The following is a 16,347-nucleotide window of genomic DNA, read 5'->3' as shown; positions in this document are numbered from 1 at the left end:
GTTCATTTACCCTTTCAGAACTGCGTATTCTAGGTTAATTTAGTCACATACACAGGCAAAAAAGCACACAAAAAAAAGACATTAAGATCACTGTATGCAGCATACATCAGTGAAACGCTGAGAACATTATGAAACACTGAAAATTCAAAGTTTGCTCTAAATAACCAGAGGTTACTGCACTCTTATTACTGTTCAATGAACAGTGAAAATTTTCAAGTCTCATCTGAAATACTGACTATTAACATTGCTGGTAATCAGCACAAGTGTTGGAACAGCACATCAAGAAACGAAGCTTTGCATTTATGGAAGTTACAAAATTTAAAAATCAAATAGCTTTTAAAAATTGTTCCACATGAAAACATAATAAACTAAAACAAATGAAGACAATTGCCATTGCGCAAAACAATTCTTTTCTTCAACATCAGTGAGCGAGAAAATTTTATGAACAATTTGACTTTGATAAGCATTGTGGGGAGAGAGAGGGGCAAGCAACATTACATTTCCCAGAGGATACCATTAGAGGGGGCACAAAGTCTTTCAGCAATGTCAAAAAAAAAAAAAAAAAGGAAAAAGTTAAAAGGAAAAAAAAAAAGAAACAAACTTGGAAATACACCTCTGATAAGCTTTAGCATTCCATTAGAGAAAGATCCAGAAACTATTTTCTTTTTTTTTTCTCTTAAAAAAAAGAAAAAACCTGCCTTAACAATACAATTAACTATGGGATTATGGGATAACTATAGCTTGCCTGTATTTGTGTAAATTGACAAATGTTCAGCACGCAGGAGGGCAACCCCTTGCAATTAACGGCCCCTTAAATTCCCTCCTTAGAGGAAAAAGTCAAAGATAATACCTCCAAAGAACAAGTGGGAGTTTAGTGATCAAGGGAAGATACTGTCTTCGTATCAACTTTGAAAAAAGCAACCCATTCTCTTTAACTGCACTTCTGTTCATTAAGAGTGTGATCTTATTGTCTATCTCCTTATTGTCACAGGGAGGAACAAATACTAAAAGCTTTTATCCGTGCCAGTTGCTTTCTTCCTACAGAGGTCTTGAACTGCCAGTTGTGTTTGGTACGAAGGAGCAGAAACCAAGAGCTGTGGTCACAGTTCCAAGGACTGTTTTGATACTTCAGTCAGTTGCTGCACAATATTTACACACTTCTTTGTGGAACCAAGTCTCTGTTCTGCACCCTAATAAATGCCATGACTGCTTTGTTTGGCAGGCTTATTTTGCCTGATCTCATAGTGTTTAATTTCAACAGCAGTTGGGAATGCAGCTACTGTAAGAGAAAGAGGGTGCTCTCTTTGGTTAAGGAATTCTTCATGCCCAAACCCCTTAGCCTAAGAGCAGCGCTCAAAGCACGGGACTCTGCAATTTTGAAATCTAACCTCAATTGTCCCCTCCATAACGTCACAGAATGTTACTAAGGATGACAACTAACCTTCCTGACTTCTCCAGGAGACTTAAAATTGAATTTTAATGTTATAGTAAATCTGGTACCTGTTAAGTCTTTTGCTAGGTCGGGATGGTTCATAAGGCAGTGACTTGCAAATTTCACACATTCAAGACGAATGGGTACATGGATATCATTAAACCTATTTAGAAACAAGACAATGTGTTACAACAAGAAAAAATATCATTCACCAGAACAGTTAGATCATTTCTACACAGTCTCAAATATTCTCTAAAAAGATTTTTATGCCTCCCATGCACCTGTGCATGTTACCTGTGCAAAACAGCTCTAATTTTATGGTATTAATTTGAATTTCTTTAACTTAAGAAAAAATTCCTGTACTCGTGAATTAATTCATGTTCTATACAGAAAGGGAAATATCCTCTCCTGGTACACATGAAAAACTAGGGGCAGACTACAGCTATTTAGTGAAAGATGTCTCACACATTTCAAGCAGTGTTTCTCTAATGCTCCACCTAGTTAATCATGAACTGTGTATCAGTAACTGAAAAAAGGTTTTAAGATTGTGATGTTCTTCTCCTCTTTAAACTGTATGATAGACAGCAAACCAATCCAACCTAGTACAAATTACTTCTAAAATGGATCATTCAACTTCTGTAAGACTTGGTTTTAGAGGACTAAATTAAATTTGATGCTTGAAACCTAGTACATAAAGTTAAGCATGAGAAAATAAGTAATTTTATAGCAAAATTATTGTTGCAATGAGAGCTATGTTGTTTTGAAAGATAAAACACATTTCAAGGCCATCAAAATACCTGGTTTTAAACAATTTAAAAGCAAATTTTAGAACATACTGCTGTGGAAACATTTATTTATCAAATGCAAAGGCTTTAAGAAATGTCTATTTAAGTAAAAACTAGGTACTTTTCTAAATGAAGACAATTTAGGAATGTCTTCTCTAGTAATTACTATAACAACTTATTTAAAATCCTTGAAAAAAGTAAATACATGTACGTGGTTCATAACTAATGGAAAACAGTAATTGTGAACAACAGATTGGACATGATCATATTGTTTCACATCATAACACAATGAAGCATCTTTCTCTGGATCCAAATTTTGATTCTTAAATTACATGCAATATTTTAAATGTTACATACTTTCAAGCAAAATTAATTCCCTCAATTAAGTTTCCCGTACTTTTAGAAGTTTAGGACATTCTGGTTTTGATATGATTTTTTGCTAAATTACAATCTACTGCAATTATAATAATTTATACGATTTATCCTCATTTACTCAAGCCAAAAGTATTTTCACCATAGTATCCATATTTAAGTTCCTTCTGACTACAAACTCCAGCTTTATTACCTATTTCAAACTGGCAGAATATTTTAAAAAGAAAAGACTAAGTGTGTTTTCTGCATTGTAAATACTACATACCTCCTTTAAGGCACAAAAATAATTAAAAAAATTGAAGCCAGTAAAATACTGTACATGAAAGTCACAAAAACAAATCTGATAATACCCAATACTGCAAATGTTATCTGATATTATTTTAAAATTAATCCATCACTGAATATATTTTATAATGATTCCATCATTTGTTAAAAAAAAATCTAATAAAATGTTCTTTTTTTCTTGGCAATAGCAGTAAAGATAGTTGCAAAATATGAATTAAAAAAGGATGATTTGTAATTGTTCACTGTGCAGAATCATAAATGCAGAGGATATATATATATAAAATAATCTCCCTAGCGTTACCTGACAGATTTCAGATAAAGCATGAGGATACCACACTTAGCTATATCACTTGAGGAAAATAAAAGAGATAGGAGAATTGAAAAGTACTGAATTACAATTCTTTGATTTTTTTTTCTCTCCTGGGAAAGGAACTAAAACAGCATATACCTCCCCAAGTAGCACTGCCAGAGCGGTTTGTTCTGAGATGCCAACTCGGAATCCTTTGCCCCAAACATTTTTGCTAGAAGCTTTACGACCTGCAGACGTTCTTCATTGTCATTGCTCTGGAAAATGAACACAACTTTTGAAAAAACAAAAAGTAAACCAGCCAGAAAATAAAATACCCAAAAAGCAAAATAGTGCTTTGTACAGCTTTTAGAATATATAAGAACATTATACGTACACAACTCAAAAAAAAAAAAAAATAGATTTTTTTTGTATACAAATGTGTACCTTTGCTAATGCTGTAAGACAAAATAATGAAGGCAGTGAAAACATAATGCAGCGCAGAGACAAAAAAACCTACTGAACAAAGCGTGGTGGTAAATATAGGTGTATAAATCTTTTTAACCATCATTTACAGGTGTTGCTGTTAGGAAACCTGATAACGTGCTTATACAAATTTATACAAAATTAATCACAGCACAAAACTCACAAAACTCATTTTACTTCTATCTACGCATAAAAGTATACAGTTCTTGGGAACAGTGTTTTATTACAAACATTTAATTAAAAGGTTTTTAGAGGACATCAGATTGAATACCCAAGATCTGACACACGCAGTACCTGGTCCTGAATTTAAAGTCTATATTTAAGCCAGTATTTAAAACTGCTAAGTTACAACAGATACTTTTCTTTCATATTTAAAAAAAAACTAACACTGACAAAGATAAAACAAGACCTTCTTCAGTACGTTTTCATTAGCGCTGGTTTGCATTAGGCTTGCTTAATACAACACACAGCATTTGAAGCTTAAAACATGCTTTGGAAGTGTGCGCTAATATTTGTGCAATTAACACATATTTGAAGTTCACAGATTTTTTTTCTTTTGCTTATTAAAAAACCAACTGGCTGCAATAATTCTTTGAAAATGGGGCAGCACGGTCAAGTTGATTGAACAAGTTGTTATTCACCCCTTATTATTTCATTCCTCTTTCTTGTAATAGACATGAGCTTTTTCAAATAACTTTCTCTTCCATCATTTTTGACGTTCTTATTAGTTCAACATCAACCTTTTGAATTCAACCAAGATATAAGAGCATAATGTAGTTGTCAGAGTTCTCTGACAACACCAGCCTTAAAGACTGACTATTTTTCCTGACTCGATACCATAAATGGGTTGAGAAGTTTTCCCGTATCTTCTTTCAATTCAGCTCCCTAAGAATAGTCGAAGCATTTTTAAAATCCTTTTAAGTACCAGAGCAAGACAAGGATGAAGAAATCTTTGACACTGATTTATTACTACAGTACATGAAACTATAGTGCTTTTGAATACACCTTAGTATTTATAATATTAGCAGCTTTAATAGCAGAGTTATTAACACTTTTTGTCTGTATTTGACTGATTTATCTGACTCAAATTCAGACTGACATTTTACCGAGTCATCTACAACCTCCTCCTCTTTAACTGCAATAAATGGTATCTTTTTTTTCCCTGAGTTTCAGCTTACAAGTGTCCATCACATAACAGATTCAGATTCTCTGCCCTAAAAGAATTTTAACTTTTTTTTCCCCAGCCTGTATTAGTCCAACCTCCATTACTCGTATCCTATCCACTCCTGATTAAACCAACAAAATATTGAAAGTATTGCGCACCTCTGAATTTCTCTAGGCAATCAACACAGATGCAGAGCAAGAAACCCTGGGATAGAGGCAGTAGCAGACACAAAGCATTCAACTGCTTTATTGCATAGCCAGATGTATAGAAAAAATTGAGATATCTTTTAATGAATTAGCCAAAGAAGCTTTCCCTATAGCAGGCAGTAATCTGATTACACGATAGGCACTCATGTTTATAGACCTGCTTGTAGGAACAATGAATATTTGTGATTATGGATGAGGAGTATTTGGTACTTTCTAAATTAGTTCCCAGGAGTTGGTCTCCTTGAGACGTTCTTGTTTAAGACCCTAAAGTAATAAAATCAGCCTGCATAATAAATGAATCAGCCTGTGTTAATAAATGAGCACATCACCATTGCAGTCTCTATCCTTTATTCTACTTTAATCTCTACTTTTTTTCTGAGGAAAAGATCAGTATGGTAAGCTCTAGAAAAACCTTAATCCTTCTCTGTCCTATGATGCATTGTGTAAGTGAATAGTACGTCCTTCACCTTTTGTCTTACGTATGATCCAGCACTCTTCATGCTTAATAGCGTCCCATAAAGATTCACCAATAAAACCTGACGCTGAACACTTATTTCTAATTCCCAATACCCTGCTCCCAAGGCAGCTGCTCTTCTGCCTACGTGTTATGGTCTGTCAGTAACAGCTGAAGTTGGTCAGATTTTTATGAGTAGGCAAGTCCAAAAGAATAGGCAGCACTGAGGATCTGGGAGGATTTGGGAATAGAAGTGGACACAACCTGAAACTTGCCAAAAAATTTAACTACCATGTCCAGGAGGACAGGCAGCTCTGAAGTAATAAAAGTCAACAATTTGCTGATTTTATTCATTAGGTAACATTGGTTTAGTAGAAAATTAAAACAAAGACAAATAATCCATTATGGTTTTATTCCTTAATACCCCGTTCATGAGCTTTTTATTCCTCGGACCATTACATGTATATTTAATTTCTGTGATTTCTAAAATTCAAATTTCAAATTGAAATGAAGGGACATTAGTTTCAGTTACAAGTTGACCTATACAGCAGCAGTCTTTTATCTGTTCTCCCTTGTACCGATAATGCTTCTGTGTCAGTGCTAGATCCCTAAACACATCACTTTTCAATGCCAAGATCAGGCATTAATGGCTGTCCCTCATCCAAGAGGTTAGTTGGACAAATTTCAGTGGGTGTTCTGCTGATCCCACAGTCCCATTTCCAAAATAAGGTGAAAAAAAAATACCAGTAAGAGGCAAACGATTTTTAACACAGCTCTCACATAGTGTTAAAATTTAGCAATACTCCTTCCCTGTTCAGACAGGAAAGCTGCTCAAACCACGGGAAACCAGCACTAGCAGCAACCGCTGTGTGCCAAGAGGAGTACGTGGCTTAGTGGGCGACATTGGTAGTAGGGTGATGGTTGGACCGGATGATCTTGAAGGCCTCTTCCAACCTTAATGATTCTGTGAGAGTTGCAAGGTAGCCAGGAGATTTCTTTGCCCCAACACCCTTAGTCCACCGGTCATGTTCCTCCTGAGGGAGGTAAAGCAATAGTGACCACTTGGTAGGAAGTTACAGCTGCATGTCTCCTGTGGTATTAGCACCAACCAGAAGGCAATGGGATTAACTTGAGGGACAGAGGTGAATGGAAATAAGTCTTTTGTCCTTCTCATCTACCTTGCCTTCCCAGATGCCCTTACACAACAGATCTGAGGCTCTGGAATAGGAAGGACAGGATCACAATGAGGTGGATGATGATCCATCTATGCAAGAGGAGTCACCAAGGTCTTTGCTTTTAACACTAGTGATGGGTACTGGGACCTCTGGAGCCCTGGGTTGGAGGACTGTGACTAGGGAGTGATTAAGGTCCCAACTGGTATTGAACTTGCATGGCATTTGCTGAATGTAAGTCTATAGGACCCAAAGGTATTCATCGCAGGGTACTGAAAATAGAGGCTGATGTTACTGTGAAATCTTTCTGGGAGACTTGGAAGGGTCCAAGTTGACAGAAAGCTACGAAGTGTTGTTGCAGTTTTCAAGAAGGGCAAGAATGAGGACCCTGGTAATTATAGGCCTGTCAGTCTCACCTTGGTGTCCGATTAAATTATGGGGAACATCATCCTAGGAAATCATCCTAGGAGTTATTGAAAAGTGTTTGAAATTCAATGCATTGACTGGTTAAAACTGGTGTGGCTTCATGAAGGGAATACCTTATTAACTTGATATCCTGTCATGACAAGATTACCCATAATATGGATGAAGGGCAGGCAGCGAATTGGGGGCGAGAAGGGGGGATGGTGGGAGAAGGGGAGGACAGACTACCACAGGGCAGAGGGGGGGGAGTTAATTTGGCAGAGCTCTTAGTATTGTCTAATGGTTAGGCTCAAAGAGGTGTAGTAAACTGAGTAACCTCAGGCTGGCTGCCAGTTACTAGTGGTTCTCCCCAGGGCTCAATTTTAGGGCCAGTTCTCTTCAGTGTTTTATCAATGACCTGGACACAGGATTTGAGTACACAAAAAGTAAGTTTGCAGATGATACAGAAGTGGGAGGAGCCATTGCTTCGCTTGAGGGTAGAGAGGCCATGCAGAGAGATCTTGATATACAAGAGCACTGGGCAATGAGAAACCATACGAAATTTAACAAGAGTGAGTGCCTGATTCTGCACCTGGGACCACATAACCCTGTACATACATGGAAGTTATGGGACAAGTGGATGGAATGCAGTGCTGCAGAGAGGGACCAGGTGGTTTCAGTTGATGACAAGCTCTACATAAATCAACAGCTTGCCCCGGTGGCAAAAAGGGTACATGAAGCACAGTATAGGTTATAGGATGTGATGGTATGGCTTAAAACTAATCAGGTTCAACAAGACCAAGTGCAAGGTGCTGCACCTGGGTTGGAGCGATCCCAGACAGGAGCACAGGCTGGGAGAAGAACTCATTGAGAGCAGCCCTGCAGAGAAGGACCTGGGGGTTCTGGTCAGTTTAAAGCTTGACTCAGTGCACACCTGCAGCCAGAAGGCCAACTGCATCCTGGGCTGCACCAACAGAGGGGTGGCCAGCAGGTAGAGAGAGGGGATTGTGCCTCTCTGCTCTGCCCTTGTGAGACCCCACCTGGAGTGCTGTCTTCATCTCTGGAGCCCCCAGCACAAGGAGGACATGGACCTGTTAGAGCAACTGAAAATATTATTGGGATAGATTAAAAAAAAAAAAAAAAAAAAAAAGCAGAGAATAAAGCACAAAGCTGCACATTTCAGAGAACACCATTTACTGATGAGCATTCTTTGTTCAAGTCAACACGTACAATTCTCAGTTGAAGTTACCTGTCATCTTGACCAAATGGTCAGTATTTGTACCAAAGTGGCAAGGTGGTTGAACACTAGATGGCCACATTGTTTAGATCCTGTGGTGGTTTTACCCCGCTGGCCAGCTGAAATCCATCCACCACAACTGCTCTCTCACTGTCTCTCCTCAATGGGAAAGGGAAGAAATTATGATGGAAAAGGGCTCAAGGGTTGAAATAAGAACAGCAAGATCACTCACCAATTATCAGCACAGGCACAACAGACTCAAAATAGGGAGATTAATTTACTGCCTATTACTAGTAGGCTAGAACAGTAAGAACCTAAAAGCGAACAAAAAACACCTTCCCTCCCCATCCACCTTCTTCTATGTCCTTCCCCAAGCAAGGCAGGGGAATGGGGGCTGTGGACAGTTCCTAATGCTTCATCTCCACAGCTCCTTCACAATCACTCTCTGCCCCTGCTCCCCATGGGGTCCCTCCCATGGATGCCGTCCTTCCTGAACTGAGCCTGCGGGGGCTGTCCACAGGCAGCAGCTCTTCAAGCACTGCTCCTACACGGCTCTGTCCCACGGGGTCCATCCCCCAGGAGCAAACTGCTCCAGCACAGGTTGCCCCCAGTGGGTGGCAGCTCCCCCCAGCCCCCCTGCTCCTGTGTGGGCTCCTCTCCACGGGCTGCAGCTCTGGCCCGGGGCCTGCTCCTGCGGGGGCTCTCCATGGGCCGCAGCCTCCTCCAGGCCACATCCACCTGCTCCACCGGGGGCTCCTCCACCCATGGGGGGGCTGCAGCGTGGAGATCTGCTCCATGTGGGACCCATGGGCTGCAGGGGGACAGCCTGCTCCACCAGGGGCCTCTCCACGGGCCGCAGGGGAGCTGCTGCTGCCTGCCTGGAGCACCTCCTGCCCTCCTGCTGCACTCACCTGGGGCCTGCAGGGCTGGGTCTCACTCCTCTTCCCCAGCTGCTGTTGCGCAGCAGTTTTTGTCCCTATCTTAAATCTGCTCCCAGAGGCCCAACCAGCATCGCTCACTGGCTCAGCTCTGGCCAGCAGCAGGTCCCTTTGGAGCCGAATGAAACTGGCTCTGATCTGACATGGGGCAGCTGCTGGGTTCCTCACAAAGGCCACCTCTGCAAACCCCCTGCTCCCAAACCCTTCCCCTGTGAACCCAATACAGATCCAAAATCGTAAACATGCACAGCAGAGCTACTGAGGGACCTAAGCTCTGTCACAAGTTCTATACTAACAGTTTCATAACCCTGCCTTATGTGGCCCAAAATTTATTTGGTCACTGACAGGAAATCCCTTGATTTTGTCTACATTAAAAAGAGATAGTCTAGAGCTTTCCTAAGATCCTTTGTCCCATGAAGACAAGGATCTCTTGAAACTCATTCCGCTCCAACCAAAGACATTACTGGCTGATACTGCTTCATGCTGGTAAGCACCAGCTCGCTAAGCACATGGTCAAAGAGCTCCAGAAATTAATGTCAAGATAAGAGGAAGGTGACTGGTGTGGCACTGAAGTGTCTGGCACCCATTGTTCTTGGCAGAACTACAGCAAAAAAGCCTCCCAGCAGTGCCAAACACAAGAAAATGGGAGGAGGGGGGGTTACAGGAGGAATGTGTGCACAGAACTAGAAAAAGGCAGGCAGCACAGAAATATTTCTCTATCAGCACCCATCTTTTTATATTCAGTTCAGTATTTTAAGTCGTTCCAAGGGAGGACATCAGTGGTAGCATACATCTCAGTCTCGGCAACATTACTACAAGTTAATTTACGATGAGCGAGCATTTCACTTTGGGTGGAAGAAGTGTAGCTGAAAAGCCTCCCCTCAGTGTAAACTGACTCCTCCCATTCACAGAACAAGATTCTTCAATAATCATATCTCCAAAACCTGATCAAGTGTCTCCTTGATGCACCTCAAGTAAGAAGGAAGGAAGGAAGGATAAATTCGACCATATTCCTCTTTAAGCCCTCAATAATAAAGAGTAAAATATGTATATTGTTAGAACACACAGAAGGACTTTCCCAAGGGCAATCCCTCCAAGTCATTAACAATATTATCATACTTCCAGGAATTCCTGTCTTCTCATGTTTAGTTAAGAATTAACCACTTTGTTGTCAAATGACATCCCAAAAGTTGGATTTTTTTTTTAATTTTTTTTTTTTTTAAATTGCCAGTAATCGAGTCCCTACAGACTTTGCCTTTGATAAGCCACATCACATTTTTCTTTCCTTATATGGATTACTAATTACTCTTTCCAATCTATTTTAACACCCTATGCCCAATGAGCTGATCTCCATTGTTCATCAGGCTTCACATGACATGGCCAGTGTATGTAAAAAAAAAAAAAAAAAGAGAAAAAAGAAATTTTAGCAGCTGTACAAAACCAGCCATGTATCATTCCTTACTAGTAAAAAGATTTTTTTTTAGACAAGTCAAAAGAATTTACAAAGAGCTGATAAAAATGGCTCAAACTGGAAAAAAAAATATACTACTGAAAGAAACAGATACTTTAAGAAACTGATTTATTTCTTTTCAAATGAGATTCCATTGGCATGATAAAAAATATTGGGTTCTGTTCAAATTCATGTAGAACTTGCCAAGTTTGCACCTGAAAATATTTTCTGAAGTATCCCAGTAATTGAAACACTTGGTATCTAGCTCAGAGAGAGTCTACTCCATCTGGCCAATTTTTTTCTAACTGGTTTTAAAGCCAATTTTAAAGCCAATGCACATTTTCAAAAACACAGAGCAATCACCCAATTTGTCTTTGAAAAGCCCCTTTCATATGTCCACTTCCATTTGTTCAACGCATGCAAGATTAGATCATCTCACACATTCTTGCTCCTCAAAATTTACAAGCCAACCACTGAGACAGGCACAGCTTTCCTTCAACGCCTTCCATTTTAAGAGTAATACAAACCTCTTTAGCAGCAGAGAAGCAATCTGGGATCCTGGAACAGAGTAATTGTCACACTGCCCCATAAACATTTGAGTATCACCCCTAGTATTTGAATTCTATTATCACACCTGTATATTCAAAAGCAGTAGCAGACGATCTCAGAAAACAAAAACTCAACGTTTCTGCAAAACTATGCATGACCTAAACATGCTCCACAAACTTCTATTTAAATATCTAGTAGAGAGCACATAGCACATGAGCTTATATGGCAAAACTCTTAAGCTATGGGCACAGACAAATACACGCCATGTACCAAATCTGGAAAAGCCAAAGCCGTTTAAACAAACTTTGAATAACATACAGAGCTCACTGAAGTTTATGGTTGTTGTATCATTAAATTTAATTGACCTTCATTCAAGAAGCTAACTCCCCTCTCCCATATTTCATTAGGGACTGCCAATCTTATTTTTCTCCTGTGCTGCCCATTTGACCCAAGGCTTCATCAAGCTAATAGGGATACTGCTGTTGAGTTTCTTTTCATCCAAAGCAGCACAACAGTAGCTGCCTTCCACTGTAAGGTGCTAAATTTTACTGAAATCACAGTCTCTTCTCCAACACTAATAGGCAATTTACCTGGACCTGAATTCAAAGTGCTTGACACTAGCTGCCACTGTTTAGTATAAAGCCACAGCTGTTGTTGGAGTGGAAAATACTTAATCATCACTGGCAAGTCTGCATAAAGAACTTGTGCTGATCTCACACAAACTGACTGCATTTCATTCATATTTCAGAACATTTATCTTCAAAATACCCTTTTAACCTCAAAATGCCCTTTTAACAACAGGAAGACCTCTGACCTCTTTTAAAACAGGATTATCCTATTTTATAGGAGAGTTTTATGTTCTTGGATTTTTATTTTTTTTAATCCCTTTAATATTAAAGATGGATCAAAATGCATTTGACAACCGATAGGACAAAACAGGTATATATTATTTGTGGTTATAACTTAAAGCACCTAAAAAAGGCACTTGAAGCAACAAGACAATTCATACAGTAGCAGTACCTGGGCTGGGAAGAGCCACAAACAGCAGTGGAGTTTAACAGATAAAGCACTAGGTAAGAGCAGTAAGAATGTAGCTACTAAAATTTACATCTCTTGGAAACATTTTAACACTGGATATTACAAATGCTACCTGTCAACCACATTACCCTTAGGGTTTTAGGCCTCAAGAAAAAACTAGACCAAGGACTGAGGAGATGAAAACCAACGAAATACAGGTTTTTGATCTCAGAATAACATACTAAACAACGAGCAGAAATGCAGATATGAAAAATGTCTTTTAATTTAAGAGGTATTAAGAAACTAGGGAAAGGCTGAGAATCAAAATCACCCAGTTGAAGGAACAGAAATTCCTAGAGCACTAAAAGAAAAAGTTGATGAAGTTGTGTTCCTACTAATCTTACTGATACCAATGGTAAAATGGGATACAAACAAGAAGCAAGTACTGAAATACTGGCATATGTGAGTCAATGAAGGAACCAAGCGTGGCACATTAGGAGCACGAAGATGATTCAGGAAGCTGCAGTTTTACATGGACCTAAAGATGGAAAGATTACTGCAATTATGGCTATGAAAAAAGGGTGCAGCACCAGTTAAAATTAAATCTCTTGAGTAACAGCTTCAGGAATAGTGTTTTTATTGGAGTGAGAGTAATTGTTCTCCACCTCCAAGAATGGATATTAAGGGCTAAAAAAGGTGTGCTTTAAAAAAGTGAACAAGAAGTAAACTGGGCCCTACTTCTTTCATAAATGTGAATGGAAAGATACAGCCACAAAAACAACTTGTAAAACCATGTGGTGTGCCTAATCAGGAAACATCAGTGAAAAGATAACAGGCATGAACAAGCCACTACAGTAATAAACATTACACTGAGAACTGGCCACGGGTTCTACAAAACCAAAACCTCTCCTCAATAATTAAAATATGTGCAAATTTAGAAGTCACCCACTGCACACTAGCTTTTAAGTTGAGTAAGAAACCACTTTCAAACTTGGTAATAAAGTAATCAAATTCCCCAATTCCATAGACACCTTGTGAAATGACAAAGTGAATAAAGGTTGAGCAGAAAAAAAGGAAGCTGTTATACTGAGTCTCTGCAAGTGATGAAGATGCTATGAAATGGTAAAAAAGTCAAAAAGGAAAAAAAAAGCTATTAAAATAGGTACAGTGCAAACACAAACTATTTTTCAGATGGAGAAAAAATCTTAAAAGAAATAGAGATCGTTGTAGCAATGAATCCAAGACATATTTCTAAGTTTCCACCTGTGACAGACTTGCTATTTAAAGGAAATGGTCACTGCATCAGTTTCCATTAGCAGTGGGCCCAGTTTATCCCTTCCAGACCCCGCTATTGTGAACAGATGTAGTTTCTCTGTACAGCCAGCAGCACAAAGTACTTTCAACATATTAAAGCCCTTCACAACAAATACTACAGTAAACCAAGGAACAAACCAGATCGGATTCAAGCCATTAAAAAAAATAATAAAGTTGTTGTTTGAAAAGCAGAAGCCTAAAAACATATGCACACAGACACTGTAGGTTAATGCATTTGAAGCGAAATTACTCTTAAGCACTTTTACGAGTATTCTTTTAAACAACACAGACTTGTTTTACATATAAATGTTTGTTTCATATGCCAAATAATTTGCGATGAACTTGTCAGTACAAAACTACATCAACAGTGAAAAGCATACATGTGTTTCAAATAGATGGAAAGCATAAGGAATGCTTACCTTAAGTTTGAATTCAAGCTGGGGTAGAACAGAAAGCAAGAGGTGACTGTCGATATTGTATAGCTCCAGAATCAAGTCAAACACATGCTCTGACAGGTCACTAATTGATGTTTTCCCAAGCATGAGAACCTGATTGAAGAACTAGGAAATAAAACAGACTCTACATTAATAACACAAGGATACATAACACGCGTCTAATCCTAAACCTGTCCACCGCTAAATCTACCTTGTAATCTTACAGTAATAAAAAAAGGGGGGAGAGGGGGTTAGCAGAACAGGGCTGTGTAGTTGAACGCTTAAATATACAAATCTGTTCTGTACTCAAAATTACACAAAGGAAAAACACATGAAGAGTCATGAGAAGTAATTCTTAGTTTACTAAAACAAGGCTACAAATAATTTAAGCAACACAACTTTACAGGGGTCCCACTGCATCAAATCTTTTTATAATGTGACTATATTTACAGTTATTGCACTACTAAGCATAATCACTTACTTTAAAATCATTCCAACCTCTAGACAAAACAAAGCTGGAACAACTGGCTAGCTGATAGGTTAAGAAGTTGTAAACAAGTATGTAGTAATTAGTAACTGACTACTCCAGAATTTGTATTTACAAGCAGCATAATGCAGCTGTAAAGCAATTATTATTTCTTAATAAACCTGATGGGTTTGAGAGAAACTTCATAAATATCAAATATTAATTCTATACGACATTCAGCTACATCCTCTCTTACTAGATAGGTAAATAACTAAATAAGGAGTTTGCCACCTCCTTCTTGGGGAGGAGGAAGAGGAGTAAGGTATAACTTTGCAAATTCGTATTCTCTTTGGGTTAAAATAGTACAAGTGTGGCTAAACAAATTAGATTCTGTCACCTTACTGGCAGGCGGAAATAATATATTTAAGTGGCACTTCGGTTTCTTTTTTACTAACTTGGGCACAGGGGGTAGTGATGCTAATCAGTCCTGACAAGATTAATCATTATCAGTAAAGAAACTAAAAACATGAAAACAATCCCTCTCTAGGTTATAAAGAGAATCCCAAGAGATGATGCAATAAAAAAAAAAAAAAGTCAACCGATTCTAGTAACATTGACTAAGTAAAATCTGATAGGTGCATTTCATTAGAAGTTAGGACTCTAACCATCTTGCAGAGAAGTCTTTCTCTCCTGGAAGCAGAGTTGCCTGGAATGTATATATTCCTGGTTAGACAATTAACTCCTCCTGTGTCTTTAATATATTTTAAGAAAGAAAATAATGCTCAAAGAAACCAGACAGCATACTTCCCACTTGTGGGAAACCAAGAACAGAAGAATGCATGTGCACATTTTCCATAAGAGGAAGATTCTTATTGTACAGACTTCCTTAAGACCACAAAATGTCACCCAGTTTGTAATCTAACCTTGCAGCTAAGCAACATTAAGAACACATTCCCATGCAATCCCTCCCCAAGCAGCAGGTTTGACTAACAGGTTTGGAGTGAGAGTTTTCACTAAATTTTTTTCTTGAATCTTAAAAGGTAACTACTTCCCAAAAACCACAGGTGTTACAAGTCAGAAAGCAACAAAAAGCATTAAAGATTTTCCACTGTTTTTAAGCTCTTGAGGTTTTGGATACACGCCAGGAGACATGTTAAATCCTTAACTACTTTTAAAAAAGCGTAATTTCTTTTCCTATTGTGCAGCTTAATTCAGAGCATACTTATGCCTGACCTTTTCTGTCTCTCAACCCGCTTCTCCTGCGCAGCCTGTGATGTCTTTTACTACACTTAACTTGGCTACAGTCCTCAATCCACTCAGTTTTCCTTCTTGCTATCTATTTTTAGATTCTATCTCCTCCTCTTCCTGTGACAATGGCATTGAAGTTGTGCTCTGTCTTCACCTTTTTTTTTTTTGTGAGGAGATGAATGAGACTACTTAGTAGTAAAAAAAAAAAAAAAAAAAAAAACCTTTGCCACAAGAATAATGTGTTCATACATTTTTATAAGAACAATACATAAATACATTAGGCTTCTGGTCACATTCAGGATTAAAGAGCAAGGTCCCCCAACACAGCAGAAAGTGAACTACCCCATTTTAGTGAACAAAATTGTTAAGGGCTTATTAACTGCTATATCGTAAAGAAGCAGACTCAAAGGGAAAGAGCTTAATTAACGTAACAATTAACTCAAAGAAGAATTGAGACTTTCTAAAGTTACCCAGACCTAACTAACTATATGTAATTTATTCTTATTATAATACAGCTTAGTGTTTGAAAATTCATTGATTTCCATATTTGCTTGCAGTCTTCACTTACATTAGTAATGTATGGTTCAATTGCTTGTGCTGTCCTCTTCAGTAAAGCCTTTGCCAAATCATAGGCTTGCTTGTTTAAATT

The 16,347-nt window shown here is 38.4% G+C and overlaps 1 protein-coding gene across 3 annotated transcripts in view; it reads right to left on the bottom strand.

The window, feature by feature from the left end:
• PDS5B (PDS5 cohesin associated factor B) overlaps positions 1-16,347 on the bottom strand; it is a 114,592-nt gene that overhangs the window by 54,296 nt on the left and 43,949 nt on the right. For all 3 annotated transcript variants that reach the window (XM_084497614.1, XM_084497616.1, XM_084497615.1), the window contains exons 7-10: positions 16,267-16,347; positions 13,970-14,110; positions 3,323-3,438; positions 1,501-1,595 (exon numbers count right to left, since the gene is read on the bottom strand). In XM_084497614.1, coding sequence (XP_084353740.1) covers positions 1,501-1,595; positions 3,323-3,438; positions 13,970-14,110; positions 16,267-16,347 — 433 coding nt within the window. The remainder of the gene's footprint in view (positions 1-1,500; positions 1,596-3,322; positions 3,439-13,969; positions 14,111-16,266) is intronic.

This window comes from Aythya ferina (genome assembly GCF_964211825.1).
Source record: "Aythya ferina genome assembly, chromosome: 1".
Classification (NCBI taxonomy): domain Eukaryota; kingdom Metazoa; phylum Chordata; class Aves; order Anseriformes; family Anatidae; genus Aythya; species Aythya ferina.
This window is presented reverse-complemented; position numbering and strand designations above follow the sequence as displayed.